The following is a 21,264-nucleotide window of genomic DNA, read 5'->3' as shown; positions in this document are numbered from 1 at the left end:
TTGTCTTGGATGCATGAATTAGACAAATTACCCTTCCAGTGCTAATGGCACAACGAAGTGTTTCTCATTAAGCAATAAAGCAGAAAAATTATTCCTCATTTAAGAAAGACTTTACAAAATCTTACACCTTTCATGTTTTTGGAAAGAAACTCAATGCTGTTGTAATATTAATAAGAACTCTTCAGAGGAGGAAAAAGACTCAGCCTGGACAAATTTTTTCTATGTAGACAGAAACTGTGTATACTCCACGCAGCCCACATTTCTTCTACTTTGAGAAAGAACCACCACGACACACCAAAAACCACAAAGCTTCCTCGGCAGAAAAGCGACTGGACAAAACTCTCGAGTCCTGCCTCACGCCCTCAACCATTCCGCGGCGATTGCAGAAAATTCACACTGACAGAACTTGTCCGCAAACCTTCTCCGTCTCTGCGTGACTCCCAGCGTTGTTCCAAGCCTACAAAAGGCGCAGCTCTCCCTCCCCCGGGTTCCAGAGCCCGGCAGCAGCAGCAGCAGGCCGCAGGCTCCGTGCGGCTCCAGCCCCGCGCCCCGTCTGAGGCCGCCCCCCCCTCTCTGCCCGGGTCCCGTCCCGCTGCCGCCGCACACGAGACCGACCCAGAAACGAGTTTTCAGACTCAGGAAAACGCAGGGAACGGGGGCGGGGGAGGCACAGAACCTACCTATGGAAGCCATCGCGACCGCTGCTCTCCCACGGGGCTGTGCGAAATCGCCCTTCCCTCCTCCCTGCGGGCCGCATGCTGCCCGCGGCTCACCGAGCCCAGGCAGCCGCCCCGCCACGCAGAGACTGGGCAAAAGCGACTCCCCGCATCTGCCAGCTCCCTGCGCTTCACCGCAAAGCGGCTTCCAGCGTCCGCGGCCACAGAAAGACGGGCTCCCTTGTCTCAGTACAGCCACCCAGGTGAAGAACAGCCAGAGTTCACTCCATCCAGGCAGAAGGCAATTCCCCGAGAGTTGCTGGGTTAGGCTTCCCGCTCGCTCTCCAGCTCGAGTGCCCATTCAGTGCACGCCCGCTGCGCTGACTCCACCTCATTGGCGTTTCCCTTGTTCCCCTGTCCCCGCCCGGCTCTCGCCGCCCCTCGCAGCAGCGCGGCGCTGCCCGGGGGCTGGGAGGGCGCACAGGGTGGGTGGGATTGGGTGGATCTGGGGAGTTTTTTAGAGTGTTGGGGAGCGGGTGTTGTTGCTCTTCCCCCACCACTTCATTTGACCTCACTTGTTTCTTTCAGAGATAGGCAAGGCACGGAACCCTTGTTGCTTTTTAATGTTGATCAAAGCTCAGCTACTCTATTGCACCAAACTGGCTCAACATTCTCGGATAAATTTAGCATCCAGAGCTCTGAATAAAGCTTTACTCGCTTCCCAAGATCACAACACACGTGTAGCCTTACTGTGTTGCATTCAACATCCCTCTAGCATTGTTCTGACCAGGTTTTATTTACAGGCCAGGAAGACGAGTGGAAACACTGCAGCTCCACAATGAGCAGCACATTTCCTTTCCAGATTGTTCTTCCGTGCCTAGCACACTGTATTTTCTGAAAGGACGACTGCAGGAAATTACTAGATCTAGATAGAAACAAATATAACCATTTAAAATTTCCCACAATGAATTGTTCTATTGCTTTCAAATTTCTACTGGCACCATGTTTTGAATGAATGTACTAAGCCATTTTGATATAATTACAATACACAAGTTGGCTTGCTTATAGAGATGAGTCCTGGTAAACTAACATTTTGCTTTCTTCCACAGACCATAATGTAAATCAAACTATTCCTTTGTAAGAATATTCATTCCTACCACTGTTTGCCTTCATAGCAGATGCTCCTATTAAACATGTTGCATAAAGACTGCACTCAGAAGAACCAAATAGCAAAGGTGAGTTAAGATATACACCATATTATCAGGTAAAAAGAAGGGAAAGTCCTTGCCACAGGGTCAAAAGAGGTTATTATGCAGCAGTTCAGAACTGACATCAGTTACTCTGAAAATTTTATTATACAACTACACTTTGTCTTAGATGCTTCCTGGCAGAGCCAGATACAGTCAAACATAGTCTTCACACTCCTATAAACAGTAATGATTTGAGAAAATTTCTCTCCATAGAAAGCATCCCTGTCTCTGCATATAAATCACTGTAATCACAGGACCTTTGGATATCTAATTTCTTTCCTGATCTTAAAATCTCAAAAGATTTGCTTGTTTGGCTATTAACACTTGCTGAATTAGAAGGAAACAAGAATAGTAACCTTTAACAAAGAAGATAACAGTGGACTGAGATGACATATGAAGAAGGCTGGTTAAGTAAGAAACTTACTTTCCAAAGTATTCTAAGGATATAATATAAGAAGAAATAATGTAATTAAATGTATTAATATACTTGGGTTTGGTCAGCATTTATCAAATTCACCCTTTCTTAAGATTTTTTTGCACAGATCCTTCTAACAAACTCAGTTATACTTAAGGGGCTACTCATCAAGAAAATCCCTCTGACATGGACAGCTAATAACAAACAAAAGGGCACATAACAAAAATCACACCTTTTAGTTCTCTTTCTGTCACAAAGTTTCAATCAGATGAGATTTTTTTTCTCCATAGAAGAAAGAAGTCTGAGACTCTAAAGCCAGAAGATAGAAAGGGCAAGGCTTATTGTACACAAAATAAGAGTTAGGAAGGGAAGGCAGTGTTGGATGTCTCAGGTGAGGAACTGAGATTTAGGTCAGCACAGTGTGTAAGACACTGATATCTCAAAAGGAGAAAGTCTGTTATTTGGCAAGAAGAATTGGTTTCATGGCTGTTCTAGGCACAGCACAGCAATCAGGATCAGGTCTTTCAACCTCTGCCAGTGGTACCAGTGTACAGTTCTCCTAGATACAGTATGTAAGATACCTGGTTTGATCAGAAACAATACACTTTAAAATTGTAGCTTGTACACTGCAAAAATAGGGTTTGAATTGTAACGTGGGCCTTTTTCCACCCCCTGAAGCAGTGGCTATGCCATGTCCTTCATGCAAAGTCAGCAAACTCCACAATTTGTGAAGGAATGTCATGTGTTTCCCTGCTACTCTGGTGATTGACAGAAAAGTGGGAGTCAATGTCAATTGACAGATTGCTCCTTTCAGAATTTATCTACAAGGTGCCTGAATATAAATGAATTTGTGAAATAACATGCCTAACTCAGGCATAGAAAAACACAGATTAATTTGGTTTTCTCCTCCTCTGCCAGAGGGAATAAACATGAAGAGAATTAACATGGGGAGAACAGCATCTTGAAAAGCAAAGAGCAATATGACCTTTAGACTATAAACAATTAAGTGGAACTGAGTGTGTATTTCCTCTCTGCTCTCATTCAACACTGAAAGGTCTGTCATTCTGAAACTGTAGAATGTCTTTAACTTGTGAATGCAGTAGACAGACCCTCCCAGACACTCAAACACAGGATCATTTTAAAACTGCAATTATTTTGAAAAAGTGCTCACAGCTGTACTTCAATTTTCTTCTTCAGCCTTCTCTCAAACTACGTGGATTACTCTGGCACATCACAGTCATGAAGTGCCATGTAGTAGGCGGCCTCTCTCTGGAAAAGTTGAAAAAATTTCAGAGAGTCATAGCAAGACTAGTAGTTGTTCCCATGTCTTTTTGTTAATTTAACCTTTTCCCGACAAACTGACTAGTGACATCTCAAAAATGTATGCTATGCACATGCACTGCAAACAAGCAACCTCAGGTATGTGTAAAAACAAACACATCTGCCAGGCTGCCTGCTCATCCAATCCTGTATTCCTATTAAATTGTTTTTAAGTTTCTGTCAATGGCTTATTGTTTGCATCTTCAAAAGTAGCAAATATTAGTGATGGATTTCTCAGTTTCAGATTATTTTGGTTTTTATATATGTGTAAGATAATATTCATCTATATTTCAATGATTATATACAAAGGTGTTTATAAAATGACTGATTTATGTGGGGAAAGCCTTTACTTTTTCCCATGGAAAAGGACGAAAAGGGAAACCAAACTGTCTAAAAAAGAATTCTTTAAAAACCTCACAAGTAATCTCTTTTTCAGTGGTTCTTAGCAAGAAAAAAGAAAGGGAAAAAAAACCAAAACCAAACCACCACCACCCACCAGTGTATTATCAGGGTGCATTTCAAATTTAACAGAAGAGGCACATATGCTTTGAGACCATAATCAAGTAACAACACTGAAGTATTGTATAAACACATTTTTACCATGTAATATTTGCTTACATAAACAACTTTTTTGGCATTTGAAACTTCAGAATTCTACAGCATATTTTATTTCCTCAATTTTAGAAATTTTGAGTTGTCACAGTTACTAGTGAACATAACAAGAAACTGTGTTCAGCACCCTTGGAAGTATCATCATCCTTTTCAACTAATAAATGCATATTCCAAGTATAGTCAGTTATCTTGAATGGCAAGTATTTAAAAAAAAAAAAAAAACAACACACAAAAATAAATAAACACCAGATAATGCTACTGCTTTCTCTCAAGAGAAAATTCCTTTGGACTAGAGCTACAGGAAGGATGAAAGCTGCAGGCAGCACAATTAAACTTTCAGATGTATTGGTTCCTGAATGAAAATGCAACAGGCAATAAATAACGTGTCTTATGCAGAACTTCAAATTTTCTCTCAGTTACTAAATCCTTTTGCTATTAGGCAGTTGTTTCATTTTCAGTGGTATGAAAAGTTAGTCAACACAACAAGTAGCACACAGACTAGATTAAAGTGCGGTGCCCCAGTTAAGGGAAGCGCTTACAGGGTGGGCGGGCTCTTGATGAAGAACCTATCAGCACTTGCTTGATTTAATGCTACTAGTGAGGATCAAGGATCAGACTTGTTAAGGTACCATTGATGAAAGACATATAACATGGCAGAGACTTTATAAAGATGTCCCAATCTAGAAACCTTATTTCATATGAACTTCTGTAGGAAAACTCCTTTGACACAACATCTGCCAATCCTTTAATGCAGTTCAACATTTAATTCAGGACAAAATGAGCAGATGAGAAAGTAGAGAGCCTCTTTCTCTATTTAGGGTCTCCACCACTTGGATACTCATTTCCCTGTGAGAAAACTTAATTTACATTTGCTGTTTTAGGCAGAAGACTGCATATAACTTTTCAGGAGTGTCTTAGTTCAAATGGATAATACAGGCATTGCCAAGGGACCTCTGAGAGGGCCATTTCTAGGAGAACAGTCTCAGTTCCTTGATTTACATATCTATCAGCACTTCGCCCATGGAATGAAAAGTCATCCATTAAAACAAACAAAAAAAAAACCCCAATGTAAATACTTGCACAGAAAACTAAACACACAGTATAAAACAAAGTCTTTCCAAATCAGCATCTGATTCTTTCTCCACAGTGGCTTTAACAGAGCAGGATATGGTTTAAGGCCCATTCTGATCTATGATCATAGTGTTTCTGTCCAGATGAAAATCCTGCTACAAAAGCAAGGGGGGCAGGAAGAGGAGACAGTGAATAGTTTCACAACATCTCTTCAATGTTTTTATTTTTCCTTCAAATTCTTCACTATTATAGAGAAGCTGCACATGGAATTATATACATGTGCACTACCAGACTATGCATTCTGCTAGCACTGTATTTTCCATGACCATCTGTAACACTTGAATTTTTCTCATGTTCAACATGTAGGTCACAGCAGACTGTGTTCCTTTGCAAAAGTTTAGCTCAGGGAGCTGTAACAACAATTCATCATGAAATGTATTTGTTTTGACATAAGCATCAGATTTGAGGAATGAGTCTGTGATCAGATACAACACTGGCTACAAAACAAAATGTATTCATGTTCCAGAATATTTTGTCAACCTAGAGTATCCAAAACCAGTGAAAGAGAGAGCATATTTTAGAGACTTAGTTTTCTTATGAAAATCCAGTAACAAGAGTGACCTATTTTGCCAGCTTTAATGTATCAGCCAAAGAAAACACACATTTAAATTGTCCCACTGGTTTATCATCACATACTATCTGCCATGGACTTGGCATGCCCTAGCTTTTTATATTCAGTTATGCATAATTATATTCCATTGTCCTCTGAATCAATGACATATTAGAATATTTACTGAGTGGCTAAAATATGTACAGGTTTTTTAAAGTTTTATGTAAAACCATGTAACATAGTTGTAAACAAGACCTGTCTAGCTAGCTATATGGATTAACCTCTAAATAATTTCATCTCTAAAGCTTTGGGAAGTTAGGTAGTATAGACTGGGAGAGTTCCTCCCATGAAAATCTTAGCCAAACTGGAAGGGAAAAAAAAGCTCAACTGGCTGATTATCAAACAGCTCCATTGTAGACACTCATACTGTAAGGATTTTTAATACTACTCAGTAAAGGCAGGCATAGACTACAAGTATTTTAACTTATTTTCCGTTTCAATTTCTTTCTACTGTTACAAGATATTTTCCACCATTTAGATTGATATAAACTAAATTAAATGGTTAAGCTTTTCAGCACATTAGATGGAATATTATTACTTTTGCTGTGAATTTGGACTACCAGAGTGAAATCACTGATAGTAAGTGTTGCTTATTTCTCCCCAGGCCAAACAAATACAACATTGCCATGACTGTATTTGAAAGATATGTTAAGAACAGTTTTATAATTAGTGGCACAAACAGAAGGAGATCTGTGACAATGAAGACTTGAAAACATATCGAGTCATCTCCAAACTTCTTGCAATAAAAACTTTGAATAAAGATTAATTTCACTGAGATGAATGTCTCAATGAAAGTAACCCAGAGATGCTAAAGTATGATAGATCACAATACATTATATTGATTTCAGTGCTTACAACCACCGAGAAGTGGTCTCTGAATATTTATGATTTTGCTTTACAGCATACCAAATGCTCTTTTTGGAAGCTCATTCTCATTAAGTTTTTACTGGTGGAATCCCAACAGATCCAAGTTGTTTCCTGCTTGCTTCTGAAGCCTATGGAGGCTTCTTATGCACTAGTAAATGGTGCATTTAATAACTAAGAAACATCTGGTGTTGAATTAATAAAAATACTGTGTAGATGAACACTGTATTCAGCCATGACATAAACATGGCAAGGGCAATTGTAGGACAATGGAAAACATAACAGAAATCTGGTGTATCTGCTTTGCATTAAATCATAAATTTCCTTTCTCTACTTGTATTTTTTATTTTTCTTTGATAGTCCCAACAAACAAACAAATAAAAACCCACCAAAATAAACAAAACATCCAAAAAAACTTTAACACAAAAATTGCAATAGCAAAAATGAAAATGCACCTGTTTCCAGGAGGACAGAGCTTATGATAACCATCTACTTAAGTGGATGCACTGATGTTCCAAAGCAAATTAATCCAGATGTCTGGAAAAGTTCTGAACCTATTACTTGCTTTAGACATGTATATCTTACATAAGCAGGTAAGAGTAGGAGAGAAAGATAGGTATAAATAAATATTATATGAAAGTTTTTCACATTGTGGAGAAAGATTTTGCCCATCATAAACAGGGAATTTTTTCATTTCACAAATTGGTTTCATTTTTATTCCCAAACTGACCCTCAATTTAGAACCCTGAGATTTTTTAAATAAAAAAATTAAACAGTATGTATCATATCTCTAGCAACTCATAGACTGGAAGAAATCACAATCCTGAAATAACAGTATGAAACCACGACAGTATAAAATTCTAATCAGCAATACAATTATGCAATAATGAGCCTGTTGGTTGTGGGTTTGCCTTCCAATATATTTATTAAACACTCATCACTCTGCTGGAGTGTAAAAATTAGTCTGTGTTAGTCAATGAGGGGAATTTAGGGCTACAATGTCTCTGTCAGATAAAAACACAGCCTGTATGAGAAAAAAATGTGGAAATATTCCAGTATATGGTCTTGAAGAGTTCCATGATGGCATGAGGAGAAAAGTTACCCTTTTAAAAATTTTTAGACTAGATGCAGCTTATACACAGCTTTGAGTATAGTACATAGGCTAAGATCCATGGAAGAGATGAAAAGGCAAGGCTTTACACATGGTGGAAGGCGCAGAGATTCCCTATCCTGACAGCAATGCTTTCATTCCATCATTTGCACTGCTTGAACTGCACAAGTCTAGTTAGGCCGTTCAGAAAAGATGGAAATAAGTGACATCATGTCTTCTCTTTGTCACTACATTGATAAAGGATTATAGACAATCTTCCCTTGTTCCACAGATCCCTGCCTTCTGTTGCAAGACAGTGCCTGTTTGTGAATGCAGACCTTCTGCAAAGTTCTGTCTGCTTTGACCAGGGCTGCAGAAGGGGCAGCTCTGATCCAGCCTCAGGGGTGGAGTGGCAGGGCAGCTAGCCAGCATTCAGTCCCCTGGCAAAGAGCTTGCTACGCTTTTATTTGTTACTTCTCTGTACAAAGGGACTTGAATTAGCTGTCTGCTGTCTGAGACAAAAGAGCCTTTATAAGTTTCAAATGGCCTACAAATAGTGCTTCAGTTCCTCCACTGATGTGTGGGACTCTCCCTCCCATGGAATATACATCAGCTATTGTGAAATTCCAGAGAGCTGTATCTGGGTCCTATCTGGAGCAGCCCTGCTTTTTGAGGGGTATTTATAAAACTAGCCAATTTATAGGCTACTAGCCAACTTATAGACCACTTAGGTTCATCTCAAGAAGCAAGGTGTCTTTCAAAACTAATTCAGAATGAACTCTGTTGGTGCTGAATTACTTATAAGCTATGGAAAGTGAAGAAAAGGGCCATGAAACATTAGCAGCAAGTGATCATTGGAGCAGCAGTGCTGACAAATTGACTGCATGCATACAGACTGAGAGAGGTTAAATTTCCACCTGTTTGATAAAGAAGAACAAGGCTCTGAAAATAAATCCTGCAGGCAGGACATCTCCAATTAATGTACAGGGAGAATGAAGAGTTAGGGCATAGCTAATGCAAGGTAGACAGATACATAACACTATTAGACTGACTTTCCCCAGCAAAGTAGTTTTATCTGTGAAAGAAAAGCAAGATTTCTAGGGATAACAGAGCTCCATTCTGTAAGACTTTAATAAAGACAGTGTCCTTAGGCAAACAGATTAAAAATCAGATGCATTCAAGATACTAAATACAGTTTAAAGAGAGAATTTTATAATTTTTTATATGTAGGGACTGGATATCATTGCAGTTCTTGACTATAACATAAACAAAATTGTGTATTTTTTTCTTCTAAAATATATACTTTTGTACTTTACTAAAAGCACAACAGGATCCCTTGATATGGTAAGTGCTAATTACACTGAATACTATTCTCCACAAGCGAACAGGGAGGAAATAAAACAGTTAATACATCTAGATAATTAGTAAACCAGGTTACAGCATCCTCACTGGCAATTTAAAAAGCAGATATCCAACAAAGCTGAGATGCAGAAAAAAGTAATTTTGAATTCAAGGGCGATCTGAACCAAGACAAAAGTGGTAATACCTTAATGGCAGAAATTAAGACTACCATGACTCAAAAGGCCTCACTGTTGGAAATTTCTGGAGAAGTCAGTATGCTTTCTGACTTTTGCCAAAATAAAGACCATGTAAGCATTTAAAAGAAGAGCTAGACTGCAGGGGAAAGTACTAAAAAGTGAGGCTGTTAAGAACTCTTGCAAAGTGCACACTCTTAGAGTCACCTTTTTAGCAGGTGCATTAAAGCAGTCTCAGCCACAGGAACAGCTGCATCTGTTCCCTTCTGATTCTTGGCCTCTTCAACAACCAAAACATAACACACTTGCTCTGGGCATGAATTAGGGGTTGGTAGCAGAAATAAGAAGCACTTCTTGCCAAAGAAATCAGAAGACACAGAAGCAAGTAGATGCAGTAGATACTTACTATATACAGATAATAACTATAGTAGAAGTGAAGGGAAAAGAGAAAAATTTAAACCATTTAAAGTATGATTCTTACTTGCCTCTGGCAATAAAAGTTTCTATGCTCTGATGGGAAAGTCACCAATTAACATTTCTGAGAAATGCTCGCAAACAGATATCTTTAACTGCATGTTTTCTAGCTGACCCACCTCATACACTTTTAACCTTTAACTAACAACTAACCTTTAATGTCAAAATACATTATGTTTACAGCTAAAACCTAAGCTTCACAGAGATGAGCACTGAACCTGCAGCATTCAGTATGCCTTGAGCTTCATTTTGAAACAGGCACTCCGAGGAAGAATTGTTTCCTTTTCTAATAATTAGAATAATTACTTTCAGTGTTCCATTAACTGAGTATCTAAAACCAGCATTTAGAATTAAGCAGGAGAATCAAAATAGAGAAATACATTGAAAGCCAAACATTTTTCCAGGGCAAGTCTTAGCTCTTAGCAACATAAATAGAAACCATTTAACAACAAAGTGTTCAGTAAATCAACCTGTAATTGATCTGATGAAGTTGTCCCCAGGAGGATATCTGCCACTAATTACTTAGAAGTAAGGAGAACCATAAAGAGATATCTTGAACTCAGTAGAAGATTTTTCTATAGCTAAAGATAATTTTATTCTGTGTTGATGTTATTTGCTTTTGACAACTATTAAGTGAGGCAAATTAAACATAAAGGGTTTGTTTTAAAGTTAAACCTGAAGCACTAATCATTATTGCATCAAAACCCGTTATCAAATTTATTGAAAAGTCTACTATCAAGATCTTCCTGTAGAAGACAGTCATAGACTAAGCAGTAAAACTATATTAGTATACATGAATTTTCATTTCACTGTCATGTAATGCATAAAATCAATGCCTGTGATTTTTATTCAGGTTTTAAATTCCTCAGCTGGCTTCCTGCTATGTCCAGCACTTCCTGATGCAGTCTAGAAATATTTTTTCTTTTAAATAATTTAAATCATACATTTTCAAATAATTTTGCACAAAAAAGTTGACAGGTAACAGTAACTTAGGTGTTATTTTTAGCAGCAAAGAGTTAAGGCCTTGATATTATAAAAAATCATAACTAGATCATATTAAATCTTTAAATATGGAATCATCTACTACCAACTACTTTCCCATGGTTGCACATTTACAAAGTGTACAATGACAAAACAACCCTCCAGAACATCCATTCCTCTGGTTAAGGATCTACCTGATGTGAGCATTGTCAGCTTCACTTGCCTGGAAAGACAGCAACATGGCTATCACCCATCTTTCCTCAGATAAGAGACAAAACCACCTTAAAATTGCAAAGAACTCAAGTCTCCTGACAGTAGTATTTTGACATCATCACATATCAGCAGCAAGACTGAGGAACATTGAAACCATGCAAACATAAAGAGAACAAGAGCAGGATAGCCTTAAACACTGAGCTGCATTTCCTCTTATTTCTGTGATACAGCTGCCTCATTGCTCCTACACTGAATTTTCACAATAAATGTGAACATGGACTCCTTGTTGGCAGTTAAAATCTGGAAGGCATTAAATATTTCTTGGATAATTCTTCATTACTCACTTGTTTTTGGTGTGATTAAAATAGGACTGCTAAAATCCATTTCTCTGACTTGCATATCTAAATTCACCATTTATATGTCCTACTTATAAACCACTGTTGTGTTAGTTGCCTTCATACACAGCTCATTTTCACATTATTTAGGAAAGAGGGGTACCTTACCAGAAGTGGTTCTGTACAACTCAGATGGGCTGCTGACCTTTTGGCTGGAGGGAATCTGCTGACGGCATAATGGAGATGTTGTCACTACAAGAGAGGGAAAAGGGCCGTTCCTCTTCAGTAACAGGTAAAATGTCAACAGTGCTATTAAAATAAATAAATAAATACAGACATTTTCTTACCATATGTCTTCTCTGGTGACAGGGGAAAAGCTGATGTGAACGTTACGTCTTCGTTTCCATTTTTTATAGTGGAGAAGATTCTCCCATCTATTTCATCTTGGTAATGTACAGCAGTCATCTAAGACACAAAAAACCAAAATTACAGTGTGGTAATTCTCACTTAACCCCATGACACAGTGAAGCATTCTTCATCAAATTACTGAAGATTTCTGTAATCAGATATAGTGTGATCTACTGTTCCAGCAGAGAGACCTTGGAACACTGAAAACATGCAAACACAGAACAGACAAGAGCATCCTTAAACAGGAAATTGCATTTCTGAGGTAAATCCAATTATTTGTTCCTATTTCCATGATGCAATTGCCCAATTGCTTCACATTAATTTTGGACACAAACATAAGACTTCCTACTGGCTGCTCGCTTCAGTATTTAGTGAAAAATTCTTGATTGTTTACCTCCTTGGTTTTCCCTCCAGCAACTGGTGATCCTGGAATTACAGCCTGGTGACTAGCAGGAGACTTCATCCATGCACACCTGTTATACGATGGCTCTCCAGGAATATCATTGTCATACTGGCCAACACTTAACTTTCTGAGCCTTTTCCCTGTTGCATCATCATCTTGCATACCTGTTGCTGAAAACAGGCAAGTTGATTAGGAAACTTTTTTTTTTCACTTGGAACTGTTAAAACAGACTTCACTATTGTGTCTTTAGTGATTATAATCAAGAATGTTCAAACTGTTTTACAAAACCACATAGGTGGTGAAAAGAAACCAGTTGTAGTTTCTTTGCTGATATGAGCTGGAAAATATTCACAGTCCCCTTTGTTTCAGAGGAGTTTCTGCTGCTGCTCATTTTTGAAGCGATCACCCCCAGTGCAATCGGAGAGCAAGCCAGAAGGGGCCGCTATGGGCACTCCAATGAGAAGCCTCTCTTGCCATTTCTGACACACAGTGGCTCTTGGCAGAAGAACCATTGCTTGCTGTCCAGGGCTGCCTTTCCCTCCTCCCCCGTTTTCCCTCCCAAAAGCATATTATATTTAGTTAAAACAGACCCTGGCCCTTGTAAACTCAGTTCACGGTGCTCATTTTGAGACACACAAAGCAATTACGCTTATTCACAAAAATTAGGTATTGGCTACACATAGAAGCTGTAACCCTTTTGAGGAACAGCACCGAAGAGTAGGTAAACCAGCAGAACAATCCAGGGTATTCAAGGATATAAAGGAGTATTTGTTTCCAAAGACATTATTAAGAGCAAGTCACTATATGCAGAGCTGTGATTAGCAGGATTTTATACATGGTCATCAACTTCCAACAGCAGGCACTTCCTGCAACAATTGCTTTTTCTACCTTTAAATCAACAATAAGGATCCACAGAACTTACTGAGTAGCCACAAAAACAACGACATGCTTAGCAACTTTACAAATACTCCTCTGAGAGCTTCAGTGGTCTATATATATGCAAAAAGATCTTTGAGGATTAGTATTTCTCTTAGAAGAGCTGAGTACTTCCACAAGAAGTTACTTTAATTGCTTGGTGTCATTTAAACCTTTACAGTCATTTCTAACTGTGTGTTGTTGAAGCACATCTCCTACACACCCTGATCATGGAACCATAACGCTAGGAGTCCAAAGTGTGTCTTTCATCTAAACCAGCAGGAGGGCTGAATCAGCAACTTGTATAGAGACAAATGATAGCATACACCTTATCCACACATCGATTGCCTGATCTGAAGTAGGTGATAGAAGCTAAGGTGTAAAATCTCACATGCAGCATGAGTCTGTGTTACAGACATTTCACAGTGATTACACCACACAATTACAGAGCATCAATACACAAATGCATTTCTGTATAATGGAAGAGTTTTTATTCAAGCTTGAAACAGAGACAGGGATTTTAAACTAAAATCTATGGTACTTAAGTGATTCTGCATTGACATATGTATGTATCAACCTGAGTACCTTTCAGACAAGAAGTGGTTTATCCTAAAAATATTAATAAATCTCTTTTTAAACTACAAAATTAGACACTTCCAAAAAATCCATCTCCTTTGGCATCAAAGCCAATGTGACAATAACTCCTGTTGAAGCAAACAAATAAATAAAGAAAGAAAACCACTTCAGTAATTTTTGAAAATTCTACAAATAGGGTTAAATTTCAGGGTCCAAATACAGCCAGTTATTAATTTTATCAAGTCAATATTTATCAACTTAGCATATTTTGAAAAAGACAAAACTGAAATTATGTTTTTATGGTTGCTGCAACTTTGAAAACCCAAAAACTTTTTAAGCATCCATATTTAATTCTTTTTCCCTTTACTTGAATCTTTACGTGTGGTCTGTCATTTATGGAAAGAGTATCTTCTGAAGACACTGGAAGCAAACTAGTCTTAAGACTTTCAAAGTCAGAAAAGGACATGAAATCACAAGTATCTTCTAAATCTCTTATATGAGACTAAAAAGTCATGGTGAATTCTACTGAAATTGGAAACATGTTAGAATGTAGACTGAGTTCACACTATTCCAGTATTTGCCAACTTTTTGTATTGGATTTCTTTTTTTATTTGTCATTTTTGTAAAGAAAAATGAGTGGGAATTACTGCAGAATCTCAGACCATCTGAGACCAGACACTCCCACCACTTCTCCACAGTGGGAGCAATAGGAGCCAGTAGGAGGCAGTAGGAGCTAGGAACAGCACATGAGAGTTTCATTCCATCTGTAAACATGTTGTCTTGGTTTAGGGGAAATTTGGGAGGAAACTTCCAAAGGGGTCTCTCTAGAAAACAGATTCAAACATCCTCTCTCGCAAGTGGTTTGGGAAAAGATTTCCTTGGAGAAAAGTGGAAAATCCCTTTTTATTTAACAAGCAAAGTATTCACAAGCATAAAAAATGAATAATATTAAGCAATAAACCCTCTCACTGCTCTGAAGAGATGGCAAACTCAGAAAGTCCCTGTCATGGGGTGCAGCTCGGCTCAGTCTCAGTCCCCCTGCTGGAAAATGCCGCGTCCCGCCCCGGTGGGACACAGGTGTGAGCTCCCGGTGCTTTTCTGGGTTTTCAGTCAGAGCAGGGCTGAGAGGACCAAGAAAAAGAAAAGCCACAGTCCAGGGAACTCCTCTGCTCAGCTAGCTACAAAAACTAACTAAAAGCAAAGGAGAGCTCTCTGCTCTCTCCCCTGTTTGTGCTGCAGATGGCACAGTCCAGGAAAAGGAAAGCTGAAAACTGTTTATCTGTTTAACTGTGAATCTTTATGTTTTTTAATGCAACCACCTCAGACATTCCACCATTTCTTCCCACCCCCTTCACTCTCAGATCTAGTTTTAAAGGTGCAAAACTTATTTCTGGGCTAAACAGACAAATGGGGATACAATTCAGCATCATAAAGTCACCCCAGGACATTAGGTATAGAAAATTTATTTCAGAATACCTCTTGGTTAACATGGCCTTGTACACTACTTTATGATCAAGAATATCTATCTTTTGGATGGGTAAAAACAGACCTTTAAAATTTAATGCAAGTTTTACTTGTCACACTAATGAGAGGATTTCATCATCAATAATATTGATACACTCATGAAGCTTGTAATTTGTACGAAGTTAATGTAGTCCTCAGAAAGCTACAAACAGGTCTGTCTGGGAAAGTGGACATTTTCCTTAAATAGACTGAATGTGGTTTACATACCAAATTACCATCAGATGCTAGACGACAGAGGGGAGAAGTTGAGCTGATATATTTCAGTAAAGCTTAAAGCAAATAAACCTAAGAGATTAAAATTAAGTGAAGGAGTGAGCAAAAAATTACTTCTACTTAGTTCCTCAGTTTCAAAAATGTACTTCAAAGCTGCCTCATTTAATATAAGAGATGCTTTAGACTTACTAATTTAAAAGGAACGTAGTAAGTGTAATGTGTCAGCTGCTAAGACTTCCTAGAAGTCACAAAATTCATTTTTGCTATTATAACTTAGCTTATTTTGGCAGAGCTTCATAAATACCCCAGGAGCACATATTTATTTCTTTGAAAGCATTTTGCATACTCTCTTTTCCCATGTGAAAAGTAATTTTTCCCTACAAAAGTAATTTTGTTTTCCCTGATGAATAAATAATAACATTCCAACAGATTGGCATCAGAGCAACATCAGGCGCTTACCTCATCAGATGGTTATCACCATGCAAAAGCTGCAGCTAACAGAAGCATGGCCAGTGGTTAAAGGTTAACCATTGTTTGGTTTCTTTAACTGCTTAGCTTTCCTCAAGTACTACTGAGAGGTATTTATAACTATTAGAAAGAAAACAACACTAGGCTTAAAATCTCGTGTCCAGTGGCTTGTCAATAACAGTGCTGTATCTCATTTACTAGCAAATTATCCGATTGCAAACATGATTCCTTATTATAGCACTGAAATATAAATGTCTGAACTTGTAAAACTGATTTTAACCATTTGAATTTCAATCATCAATACCTGAGTAACACTTAAAATCATTTTCTCTGTATATATCTTAAGCAATGCTAACTACATTACTTCACAGGCAGCTAGCTTCTCACTTAATTAACTTCATTTATTGCCTAGCATTGCCTAGAAATGAATCTGCAATTAGTTTCAATTCTAATCCTTTCTCAAGAGGAAACAGGTAGCATCTATACATTCAAGAAAATCTGATAAACTTTCAGGTGGTTTAAGAAAATGACATATTGTTTGAAGAAACAAAAGAAAAACTTATTAGAATGTATGCTTAATCAACCAATCAATACAACTTAACAAACTGTGCAGATAGACAAGATGGAATTCATCGCAGGGTACAAACATATTACACACAGAGAGGAAAAGACAAAGTGCATACACTTCAAGTGAGCTTCTTACCACAGCTCCAAGTCGTGTGGAAAGCTAGCATGACATAAGAAACTCTACCAGTTCTACCCACAGAGCAATAAAATGCAGGACTCTACTGTCAAAGGAACGGTGAAAAATTCCACAAAACTGTTTTTTCAGTGCCCCTTTCATGGACCTCAGCAGAAGTCATGAAGGCTGAAATAACACTGGGGAGAACTGTGTTAGCACTGCAGAAATTCCAGATGTCAGTGCCTATACAGCAGTTTAAAAAGACCTATGAATTACTGTGAAACAAGGGGATTCAATCCAACATGAGGCTTAAGAATGCAACAAGGAAAAAGAAAGTCAATAAATTAACTTCCAACAGAGGAGCCTTCAGGGATTATCCCATGCACTAAAAATATTACCAACAACACTATCCAAACCAAAAGTGATCTCCTTCTCTGCCACCATTTATCTCCTACAAAGTTTAAGATTTTTAAAGAAAGCCTATGATCAATGATCAAGCTTTCAAGACAGCTTTATGCTTAAACCATAGAAAATCTTCTTTAAGAATTTAGAATCAGCTTTACAATCACTATTACATACTGAAAGAAAAAGTATCTTCAAAGACAGCAAGATAAAATTTGAGCTAAACATTGCTACGGTGGAAAAAGGATAATCAAATATATACCCTGTTGAAAAACAAAATCACAGAATATTCTGTGATTGAAAGAGACCCAACAGGATCACTGAGTCCAAATCTTAAGTGAAGTATGAGGATTGAACCCATGACCTTGGTGGATTTGTGATGCAAGTACTAAACAAGAATCTTGATATGCTCCAACCTTCAGATTCCTAGATCTATAGGAACACTGTTTCAAAGATATCAATTAGAACAAAAGCCAACAAAGATGTGCCTGTAATACACTCAATGCCTTAACCTTTCTAAAATGTAACACAGTGTGGCTGAAGTCAGAAAATCCCTTTATTCTTGAAAAAATACCCAATAATTAGCAATGATTAACAAAAGCTCCTGATTTTCACCCCAGTTTTTAACAGCTAGTAGACTAGGAGTGTAAACTCGTTACAACCAATTAGTCCAATAAGCAAATGAAAAGGTCTAAACTGTACCCCAAATTCAAGTAGACCATCAAGTATAGGACATAACAGCTTTGCAGGTCTGTCACTTTAGTTTCATAGCCCACTTACATTATACTAAGACTGGGGAGCAAGCCTGGTGCAAAATCCACACTGGTATCTCCAAACCCTTAGAGAGAGTCCATGATGACGGTATATTCAGGTCCACATGTTGAAAATTACAAGACTGATAAAAATTTGTGGAGTAAGTACATGACATAAATTAAAAGTTATTGTGCTGCTAAATGCAACTAAAATTCAATTTTCAACTGTACCTCAAAAATATTTAATATAGTTTAAAAATTGAATCTAGTTCAGTTATAATTTAAAACTTCAATTTCTACCTTTAATTTACCTAAAAATTCAAATTTACTGTTAAGCACTGTAAAATTAATTCCCAGGTCAGGCACCAAAATTTTCCTGTGCAATGGAAACTACAAGTTTTGTAGTGTATTGTACATACAAATAAGGCAGGTAAGAAGCTGGACAAGCTTTGTTTCACTCTCACTTCACAATTTATTTCAGAGGGATTGTGTTTACCCTCAGAATAACCGAATAAATGGGAACATCTGTAACAGTTCAATGCTTTTAAAACCTATTATTTAATAAGGTATGCAAAAATAATTTCTTCCTCTCTCCTTTGTCTGCAGAGACACTGTAGCATGATTTATGATACTGTATCTTGGGCCATCTCCAAAGGTTTATTTTTGACAGAGGAAAGATCTGTGAAGGCATTCCAGACATGTAATCAGATGCTAAGCCACCTTGCTTTTATTCATTTTGCATTATTTTTTTTTTGAGAGAGGAAAGCTTTGTTTAATGCTCAATTCTACGTTGAGCTGATAAACTCCAAGCAAAATATAAGACTGCATGAATTGTTTATCTGTGTTGCTCCTACAGCAGGTAACCTAGGGAAGTTTTGAGATGGTAATTTCAAACACCTTAACTCATGCATGAAGAATCAGAATTACCTGACAGCAACAATTTAATTCCAACGTTATAGAAAATAAGTCCCTCTCTTCCTCATGCTGGCAAGTTTAGATAGAAATGCATCTCTTGGTCACAGTAATTGAAACTGTATTTAGGCTGCTCTAAATACTGAATGCATGTGTTTCTGTGTTCTGCCTTCATTGGATCACATAATTCCTCACCTGCATCTACTATGTTTTAAATATGCAAAATATAACATTTTAACAGTGAAAACTTGATACACACAGATGAGAGAAGGGTGACAATGATGCTAGGTTATAAGGAAAATGGCTAAAAACCTTTCTGTTTTCTACATTTATTAGCAGATTCTTGCTTTTACAGTTTTGTAGGTTGAAGCAAAACATTGATTTAGCTTTCCCTTTCTACTGAATAAGCATAATCTTATAAGATGTCTAATTTGAGAAAATAAGTCTTAGAAATATCTTTAGCAGTAGACTGAGGTCATGTGTTCTTAGGCATGAAAGAATGTACAGAGAGTAAAGTAAGTGAGAAATGTAAGGCTGCAGAGAAAAGCTTACATACACATCAAAATTTCTTCATGCTACAAACTTCCTGTATTTTAAAATTAAGCACTACTCCAGCACTGTATTATTAGTAAACAGCAGCTTCATTCACCACCAGAAACTCAACTCTGCATAACTCAGCTCACATAAAAGATAAAAAATTGAAAAATCTTAATAAGCACTGCAGTGATTCACTTCTGACAACACTGAAGAAGAGAAGAGGTCATCAACCATTGTTTTGCATGGTTCATAAAGATATATCCTAGCAAAAAGGAATTCAATGATCCAAAAATGCTAAGCACTTAATGCAAGACATCATTTCAGACAGAACCCAGAACTCTGCTGCATGGGCAGTCAGTAGTTTGTGCCATTTAGACCTATGCTAAGGATACATGTGTATAAAAAATCGAGGAAGAAGCATGAAAGGAGAGGTAGTTGTCTATCTATCAATCAGTGCAGAATCATATGAGCAAACAGAAGCAAGAATACACCATAATGTGTATGCCAGCTAACACACACACATTTCATTCTTCTGCACATTCTTCCAGCTTTGCAGGGCACTGGATACATGCACACACCTTTTAGGGCATGTATTTTCTGCACACTCATGCAGGAAACCAGATATTCCACCATCTTCCTGTAATACAGCCCTCAAGTTAGATGTACACACACCATGCATCACATTGATCCCATTCACCTCCAGCACTGGTCACTCCTCACAATGGAGAGATTCACACAGAATGACTCATTCATCCCATCAACCTCACTCAGACCATTCAGTCCTGATCTGCCAACTCTCTTTTTCACAGGCCAACTCATTCTATTAATATACTTGTAGGTCAAGGAGTGTTTAAGACACAGAGTACAGAGCTCCCTCTAAAACCTGACTCTCTAAGACCAGCCATTGTGAGGAACCTTTTTTTTCCTTACCCATTATTAATGGCTACTTCTTCATCCCCATGGCAGCCAGCATTTCTTTGTGCTATCAGCTACAGCTCCTGTGCAGTACTACTTTCAACAGCTAATTAAGTGCCTTGGATGTTCCCCTGCTTATCCTAATTCTATGAAATTCTACAAGTTTACTCCAAGGTAAGATAAAACACACTCAACACATTCTGGAGTATGCCTACTCCTCCCAGCTTTATGCATCAGTAAATTTACTGAGGAGGCACTCTACCCCTTCATACAAGCAATTAATAAGTTAAACAAGACAGGATTTAGACGCCTGAACTACAGGCATCTGTAGACTGTGCCACTGACCACAACCCTCTGCAACTTGACATGCAGCCAATTCTCAATCTAGTGATTCTGAACAGTGGTGTATATAGAAAAAAAAAAAAACATTCCAGTGTTCCTTATTCTTAACATTCATTCAGATAAACTGCTTTTTGCCCATGCTGGTTTGTGCACATCATGCATGAATAAATGTATGATTCTGTATATTTCAGTGGGGCAAGTCTAGATATGTAAATAAATAAATTCTACAGCACTTAGAAAATCAGCATGTGCTGGTGACCTAATCTCAAACAGGTGGCAGCATGCCATATATGTGTTGTTTTCCCTCTGGAACCCTGAGCAGTTTTAAAATCAAGCTCTTTCTGGTATAAATTAGATGTTACTTGCAGAAGTCAGAAATGGAACATTTTAGCACTTGACATAAAGACAAACTTAAACATTATTATTGTTCTAAAGCTATTAAATTATTTTTTAGATTTTGTTTAATTAGGGCTATTCTTATGTTCCTGGCTACTAAAGTCTTTGCTCTTCTACTGTGCCCTAATACCTCCCCTCACATATTCAGGATTTTAAATGCTGTCAATATATTTATAATTGATTCCCTTAAATTCAGAAATTCCATATTTTATTCATTAAAACAAATCCTCTTCCAGATAATTTCCCAAGTACAATTATTTTCGTAGATCTTTATTTACCTGATGTTAAAAATGGAAGGGAAATTATAGTGACTGCTACTTCCTTTGAGATGAC

At 37.8% G+C, this 21,264-nt stretch overlaps 1 protein-coding gene across 4 annotated transcripts in view; it reads right to left on the bottom strand.

Annotated features, from left to right (window-relative positions):
- The window catches only part of TNS3 (tensin 3), a 210,003-nt gene that overhangs the window by 31,820 nt on the left and 156,919 nt on the right, over positions 1-21,264 (bottom strand). For all 4 annotated transcript variants that reach the window (XM_079301977.1, XM_079301978.1, XM_079301979.1 and 1 more), the window contains 3 exons: positions 12,289-12,467; positions 11,834-11,951; positions 11,655-11,738 (listed from right to left, as the gene is read on the bottom strand). In XM_079301977.1, coding sequence (XP_079158103.1) covers positions 11,655-11,738; positions 11,834-11,951; positions 12,289-12,467 — 381 coding nt within the window. The remainder of the gene's footprint in view (positions 1-11,654; positions 11,739-11,833; positions 11,952-12,288; positions 12,468-21,264) is intronic.

Source organism: Erithacus rubecula, assembly GCF_903797595.1.
Source record: "Erithacus rubecula genome assembly, chromosome: 3".
Classification (NCBI taxonomy): Eukaryota; Metazoa; Chordata; class Aves; order Passeriformes; family Muscicapidae; genus Erithacus; species Erithacus rubecula.
The sequence above is the reverse complement of the archived record's forward strand: the minus strand, read 5'-3'. Positions and strand labels throughout refer to the sequence as shown.